Source organism: Idiotropiscis lumnitzeri, chromosome 9 (assembly GCF_059441095.1).
Source record: "Idiotropiscis lumnitzeri isolate Australia: NSW breed Sydney's pygmy pipehorse chromosome 9, RoL_Ilum_1.0, whole genome shotgun sequence".
Lineage (NCBI taxonomy): Eukaryota > Metazoa > Chordata > Actinopteri > Syngnathiformes > Syngnathidae > Idiotropiscis > Idiotropiscis lumnitzeri.
In genome coordinates, this window is record NC_142399.1 from 698,086 (window position 1) to 705,279 (window position 7,194).

General features: G+C 40.6%; 2 protein-coding genes across 4 annotated transcripts; one reads left to right on the forward strand and one right to left on the reverse strand.

Moving 5' to 3' along the window:
* Window positions 1–102: 102 nt before the first annotated feature.
* On the forward strand, window positions 103–4,191 carry srd5a2b (steroid-5-alpha-reductase, alpha polypeptide 2b). Of its 3 annotated transcripts, none has more exons than XM_088305598.1 (6): window positions 103–171; window positions 2,807–3,149; window positions 3,432–3,592; window positions 3,697–3,798; window positions 3,889–4,039; window positions 4,118–4,191. In XM_088305598.1, the coding sequence occupies exons 2-6, from the start codon at window positions 2,875–2,877 to the stop codon at window positions 4,182–4,184; spliced, it is 756 nt and encodes a 251-aa protein (XP_088161724.1). In that variant the 5' UTR covers window positions 103–171; window positions 2,807–2,874; the 3' UTR covers window positions 4,185–4,191. The 3 variants fall into 3 exon arrangements, with proteins under 3 accessions (XP_088161724.1, XP_088161726.1, XP_088161725.1); XM_088305600.1 differs by lacking the exon at window positions 103–171 and adding an exon at window positions 1,505–1,841; XM_088305599.1 differs by lacking the exon at window positions 103–171 and having other exon boundaries at window positions 2,793–3,149.
* On the reverse strand, window positions 3,303–6,880 carry mkks (MKKS centrosomal shuttling protein). The gene is made up of 4 exons (XM_088305597.1): window positions 5,826–6,880; window positions 5,447–5,628; window positions 5,244–5,354; window positions 3,303–5,181 (listed from the first exon to the last, which is right to left on the reverse strand). Exons 1-4 carry the CDS (start codon window positions 6,808–6,810, stop codon window positions 4,759–4,761), a joined length of 1,701 nt encoding a protein of 566 aa, XP_088161723.1. The 5' UTR covers window positions 6,811–6,880; the 3' UTR covers window positions 3,303–4,758.
* Between the last annotated feature and the right edge of the window lie 314 nt (window positions 6,881–7,194).

Genomic DNA, 7,194 nt, shown 5'->3' on the forward strand with positions numbered 1-7,194 from the left:
ATAGAAAAGCCTTTTTTATAAAAGAGTGATCATACTGTCAAAACAATGTCACAGAGAATTGGAGGTAAACTTGCGCAATAAAAGGATACTGTATTGACTTTGCTTTACGACCGCATCTTTGTTCAAGTCTAACTTTGACTCGGAATAATTCAACACAGTGAAACTGTCAAGGTATTTATGCGATTTGACTAGCTTAACACATGCATGATTATTTGTTTTCGGGTGTTTATACATTTTCTAAAATGATTTGATTATTAGCTCCCAGGTTGGAAGAATAGGAGTCATTGAGTTATCTCTGCTGCTGTCTTTGCGACGGTGACTTCGCTGTTCGCACTTGTTTTTTTTTAAACTGAAGATTTTTTTTTTTCATTGAAGCTTCGGGTGGCGTGCAGTATGTACGTGTGCTGTAGGTCAGAGGTTGTCAAACGGGGGCGCTAGAATCCCTGACGGGAAGGCACTTCAGTTTATATATATATATATTAAAAATAGCTTCAATACAAAAAAAAGTTATCTCCCTGCCACCGGTGGTAAAATGCATTTTCTGTAGTGCAGCATCTCTCGTTATGAATGTATTTAAAGAGGACATGAAAGTAGCTGGGGTGAGAGCAGAGAATGCAGAGGTTAGATGGAGGCAACCCATTCGCTGTGGCGACCCCTGAAGGGAAAAGCCGAAAGGAAAAGAAGAAGAAGAAGCATCTCGTGACACCTTGGTGGTATTTGGCAAAGCTTTCTATTGGTTTACATGCAAACCTTTTGGTTATTACGATTGAGAATCTCCGGCCAACTATTTACAAGCAATACATGAGAGACGTCTATTTCAAAAGTGACCAGTAGAGGGAGGCAAAGGCCTTCGCATTTCAGCATCAGCAACCACTTGAAAACATGTTTTCAAGAGACTATAAATAGAAATGAAACTTCGACATGTTTCATCAGTGGTGGGCGCTCAAAGCCTTCAAGGCCTTCTCTGCTGGCCTTACATAATCAAGAAATCGTGAGCATATCCTTCGCAAAGAGTTTTTATCCAACCAAAATTCAGCTCGCTCGTGTTGCCAGGCAGATTTCATAATACCAGAAGCATGCACTATTCGTCCGAGGACTTCAGACATACAAGGGGCTTTTACAGTTGATAGACAGTTGCGATAGCCAATCACGTCCCGGTGATGACCGTGACGCCTTCTCGCTGGCCTGAGCAGAAGGTGATGAACGTGTCTTGTGATTGGACACTCACTCGTGAGGGGGCGGCGCTATGTGGAATCAACACACCAGAAAGTTGTCACAGGCGACCGTTTGAAAATCAAAAATGTTTTCATGATTTTTTAAACCACAATGGCCGAGGAAGGGAATTTAATTGCAGATATACTTGCGAGGCCGTTTACAAGGCGGACCTTTCAAGAGGAGCGAGATTGTCCAACACTCACTCAGTCGTGTCTTTCTGTATATTATTTCTCCAGCTGTGGTGTCATCAATGATGACAATATGAGAGGCGTTTATTCAAGTCGGACTAAGTATGACTTCACTTAAGGCCTGCTGTGAAATTCACTGTGTTTTAGTGAGGGTACATCTCGTTGAGCGGGACAAGATTTGCTATCGACTGCAAATGACACACCAGCAACAGCAAATTTATATGAGAGATGGCTGCCTAGAAGTATTTTTGACACAGATTTTAAAAAAATAAAAAATGTCAGTATTATATAGTACAGCAGGTTTTTAAGATATTTTCATTTTTGTTTTTAAATCTGACCTTTGAACGTTCGCTCAATCTGGATTTTACCATGCGTTGTAATTTATAGCTATAATGTTTCAGGGGGAAAAAATGCAACTGTTGCTGAAGGCAAGGCTTGGTGAGTTTATTTGTACTAGACCTCACATTTCATGTATCAAAGTGCTTTATATAAAAAATTGAAAGCATTATATAAAGAGAAACGAAACATCACGTCAATACAAAATCACAATAAAAACAACAACAAGATTACATTAAATTCAATTTCAGATTAAAAAAATTAAAATCGTTCAGGTGATTTCAAATTGTTTTTTGTGTTTGAAAATACTTTTGACTTTCAGCACGCTTGGTACACTTGCAAAGTTGGCCCTCCGATGTAGAAAAACGGGTTCTTTTTGTTTGGTGCAGACATCTTTTTCTTCATGTAATTTACCGCAACCAAAGCACATTTCTTAAACTTTGTGCGACTGTGCAATGACTTCACTCATCTGTCAAAGGTCATTTCTATATTTATGAGTAAACTTCATTCATTTGACTTAATCTGTTCACCAACTCTTTTTACATCAGACAAATCTCATGGCTCACGACCAAACAAAATGACTGAAGCGGTGCCGATCTTGTCTCATTACATTCAACTCGATTGTGGGATTGTTTTATCTCAACACAAAGATGAGAAAACTCACAGGAAGCAAAGACTTCTTTTTTTGTATGAATGGCAACAGGCGGAGACACAGATTCATTCTGCGTTCTACCATCTTGATTGTTCACAGATAGATGAACAAAAATATTTGAATCTGGAATTCATACTTTGAATTTCCGGACAAATTCAGTGAAATTATTTAATGACGCCACACAAGAACCTGATTTGGGACCTTATACAGTACATTGGACATCATTTGCAAGCTGCTGATCAAACTTAAGACATGCATTTGCATATTTTACATGAACATTAGATAAGATACCACGACGTTGCTGGCAGCAATTTGTATCTTCAAAGAGGAAAAAAGAAAAAATGTTTAACCAATTCACATTTGTATATGCACACAATGAACTCCCGGGTGACACACCTCTCTTTGCCTTTGAAAGTTTCCACAGTGGCTGTTTGGCATTTCTGAGGACTTCACCAGAGGGAAAGAAATGAAATAGACGACAGGATGGACTGCAATGAGGATTTACTGAACTATCTCAGCATTGCCATTGTCTTGGCAGCACTTGGGCAGCTGTACCACCATAAGAAAACCCAAACGTGCTACGGCCGCTACATGGTACACACTCCTCACACCAGGTTGGTGCCAGCCCGCTTAGCTTGGTTCGTGCAGGAGTTACCGTCGATTGTGATCCCATTACTTCTGATGCTCACTTCGCACAAACCCTACGAGGTGGGAAAGATTCTACTACTCGGAACCTTTTGCCTGCACTATTTTTACAGGTAAAGCCGCCAAGAGATCTGTCTGCAGATTGCAGTAAGCAATTAGCAGGGACAGACATGATAAACAATAATATTGGGACAGATTAGAGGTTGGCACATTCACACGAAAGACGATCAGTAATAAGAATGATAAATGTTGTGCTGTAAAATGGATGTGAGGATGTATAGTGTGACTTCTACTGAGCATGTTGACAGAAAGTCATGTGTGCATATTTGGTTTGAATCTGTGCAGCTAAATGTTTAACTTGCTTTGTGAACCGTTTTTTTTTTTTTTAACCGCAGAACATTCATCTATTCACTTCTGGTCAGAGGCCAACCTTACCCACTGAATGGGATGCTGGCAGCAATGATCTTTACCTCCACCAACGGATTCTTGCAAGGATATTACTTGTTGCATTGTGCTCAGCTGGACGAGTGGAAAACTGACTGTCGCCTCAAAATTGGTGGGTGTCAAAGCATGCAGGCTACATTTTGATGATTATTCAAAAGCGTATTCCTCAGTACGTCATATCCATTTTCAAAGAATAATTATGAGGATATCTTTTAGGTTTATTACTATTTTACACCGGAATGGCAATCAATATACACAGCGATAATTGTCTACGTAAGTTGAGGAAAAAGGGGGAAGTGATTTACAAGGTCCCTAAAGGTAATAAACAGTTTTGAAACTGGTTTTTTTAAATTTATTTTTTTGCTATGTGTGGAAACTGTGTGTGTTGTGCTTTCATTTTCCCATCAGGAGGCCTTTTTGAGTACGTTTCTGCTCCAAATTACTTTGGAGAGATTATCGAGTGGTTTGGCTACGCCATGGCCACTTGGGGCCTTCCATCGCTCTCGTTTGCTGTGTTTACAACATGCTTCATTGGCCCAAGAGCTATTTACCATCACAGGTGATATTACTAGCAGCTTAGAAATATGGAAAAACCACCTCTACCACCCAAATATCATTTACTGTTTTTTTTTTTTAGGTTTTACAAAGGGAAATTCAAGTCCTACTCCAAGTCTCGAAAGGCTCTGATTCCATTTTTACTTTGAAAAAAAAAAAAATCCCATTGTGACGCAAGACAATGGAGAGAATTCAAATAAACAATGAAAATTAGTGACTTACATTTCGTTCATATACTAAAGTACGTTTACTGGTCAAAACCATCTAGCTACAATACATCTCTGAAAACATTTGAAAATATCCTTGTAAATTATTTTCCATTGTATGATAGATATGCTTAACCTCACAGAAGTAGAGATCATCTGGGCTGGAATGCCAGATCCTTCACGTAGGAATTTAGTTGAGGTCATTCCAAAATGGGATTTAATGTTCTCTCGCTCGACTAGCAGCATCCAAAACATTGCGGAGGGATGAAAGCCAAAAAATGAATGAGCCGAACCAATTCTCATTTAAAATGACAACGCTGCCATTCGGCGGCCACACACACATACACATATTGTACGTAATAGTGATAAATAAGACGCATTTATGAAATTTTAACAAATACAAAAAACTAAATATTTACATTTATAATGGCAAAAAAAAGTACACTGGCACGACACCAAATCAGAAGGAGTTGGACACAAGATAAACCTTCATTTTTTTCACTCTTAACATATTCAGCTAGTTCATATCTTGTATTGAATAGCGTATATCAAGGGCAACATTTACAGTTTCTATAGCAACCTGTAAAGCATTCAGTTTTGCTGTGTAGGAGTCAAGTACCTCCGCGTGCACACAAACATTTGTAGGCAAGGATGCAGGTGAGAATACTGAATATTTCGTGTTCAGGTGACACCACTTTTTAGTTTGGCTCCTCTCCATCAGCCCACAGCCACACCTGCTCACGTAACGCTCCATGTCCTCTTGCGTGGCATCTTTTGGAAGAGTCCAGTGGTGAGCGCGAGTCAGATCGATGAGAGAATCCCCTCCGTCGTGCTGTAGCGCTGCGGCCACTGACTCAAGAGAGGTGCAGAAAGCCTCCACACCAAGAAGGTATTCGGTTTGCAGGCAGCCCAACAGTGCTGCACTTCCAGCGGTGTCACACTACAATCAAAACTAAATCATGAAAGTGACAGCGAACAATTTGAAACAAGATTTTCTCTTACTTGGTGCCTGATGTAAGCAGCTAAGTGGGTCTCAGTACACCCGCCTCCAAGTAAAGCAAACGGTTCCCTCAGGGTAAGTCGTAACACGTGTCCTGTCTTCTGACATGCCACCTTTCACGGCCACACAGAAAAAAAATAAACATACGGTACTGCGCATTCACCTTTAATGCTTGTGTGTGTGTGTTTTTTTTAACTAATCACACCTTTAATTCATTTAACATTGTCTCATTCCTGTGACAGAGAGCAATGGTACAAATCACAGACTCTTCAGCAGGATATAAATGCAGCATAGTTTTGGATCCAAACTGTCTTGATGTGACATTCCCCACCTTTCCATAGGCTTTGTGAGGGATTGTAGTGTGTAATGTTGCCACAGGCTGAGCCCCTGTGGAGGTAAACAAAAATGATTGATGAGTGATTTATCCATCCATTTTCCAAGACGCTATACACGCAACTATTTAGATATTACTAGAAATTATTTGATGCATTGACAGCTATAGACCAATTCTATATTCAATATTTGAGGGCTGTGAATTACGGCATACAAAAGAAGACTGCAACGATGTCTCAAGTTGCGGCTACCTGTGAGTTTAGTAAGAGGCTCCATGAGATTAATCCCCACTCTCTCCACGACTATGACGCCACGACTCCTCAGATATTGCTGCAGAACTGGATGGATAACCTTCTGGCAAACACATAGGTTGATGTCATCTTTCAATGCCTGTTTGCCAACCTCGAGGAGGTGATCGAGGATCTGTGAGTCCATGTCAGTGCCGTATGGGACCTCAATCGGCCCATCTCCTATTTCAGAAAGATCACCAGCAAGGGATGTACTGAACAATAGCACACGCAGTGAATTACGGGGGTGATTCCTCAACTCCAAGCCCTCAAAACCATCAGGAATGTCAACTAATAATCCCGGAAACACCTTTGAGTCCATCACAGGAAGACCCTCAATAGACACAATCACTGTCATGCCCAGGGTTACTATACCAGTGTTATTAGACGGCACAGTCAGTAAAAAGGCTTCCACGGCCAACTTGCTGATGTGAAGGGATTCATACTCTGTGAGCATACATGCTGATTTGCTGCAAAGAATATTGCCAGCTAACTTGATTAAGTTTTGGCTACTGCAAAAGTCGAGCTTCACTTTACAACCGCATTTTTCTTGTTCAAGGTAATTGGTGCACAGACCCAACAAGTGTTTATTTATCCTGATAGCTTCGTTTAGTCTTAGACCGGACTGCTTGACCTTTTCAATAAGATTCACACAAAGAATAGCTGCAAACAACCCGCAGTCACTAAAACGAGCAACGTGACTGCGAATGGAGGCTAAAATTAGATTTAGAAACGGCGTGGACGAATAAATGGCTGATAGCAGCACTGATGACGTTGAGGTGGTCACAACTTGCCCTCCGATGTTGTTGTGAATGTGTTTCAGTCGACCTGATGGACCAAAACAAGACCTGAGAAGCTGGCCCAAAATATGAAGCTTCTTCAAAATGTCACTGTTTTCCAGTGGTAAATCCGTGCAAAGCGCTGGCGATTTCTTAACGAGTCGAGACATCTAATTTTCCCGAAATGTTCACTCGAACACCAAATCTGGCAAATTCAGTTTGCGTGGATGAATCGGTTGAAAAGCCTGTTGAGTCTAAAAACGTTGCAGCTACGGCTTTGCATGATCGAAATTAAAACTACATCGCAAAACGTGAATTAATTTCGGCCAAGAAGTCTAATAACGGACGGTATTACGTTTTTCGTATTTAACATAATGTAATGTTTATCAAACCTGAACAAGCATTAATCCCTTAACTCATTTCTTTAATCAAATGTAATACAGGCTTCTCAACCGAATACTCGTTTCCATGGCACTGGCAAAGCGTTGGGTCCTGCTGGTCCTACTTGTCCAGTGGTCGCGTAAATGAAAAGGTTTCGAACGTGCTACAGTTAC

Excerpts from the sequence above, each read along its gene's own strand:
- srd5a2b (XM_088305598.1), top strand. The coding sequence starts at position 2,875 with ATGGACTGCAATGAGGATTTACTGAACTATCTCAGCATTGCCATTGTC. Across the intron at positions 3,150-3,431 it reads TGCCTGCACTATTTTTACAG|AACATTCATCTATTCACTTC; the intron begins GTAAAGCCGCCA and ends TTTTAACCGCAG. Across the intron at positions 3,799-3,888 it reads GATTTACAAGGTCCCTAAAG|GAGGCCTTTTTGAGTACGTT; the intron begins GTAATAAACAGT and ends TTTTCCCATCAG.
- mkks (XM_088305597.1), bottom strand. The coding sequence starts at position 6,810 with ATGTCTCGACTCGTTAAGAAATCGCCAGCGCTTTGCACGGATTTACCA. Across the intron at positions 5,629-5,825 it reads GCCTCTTACTAAACTCACAG|GGGCTCAGCCTGTGGCAACA; the intron begins GTAGCCGCAACT and ends TTACCTCCACAG. Across the intron at positions 5,182-5,243 it reads CTGCTTACATCAGGCACCAA|TGTGACACCGCTGGAAGTGC; the intron begins GTAAGAGAAAAT and ends TTTTGATTGTAG.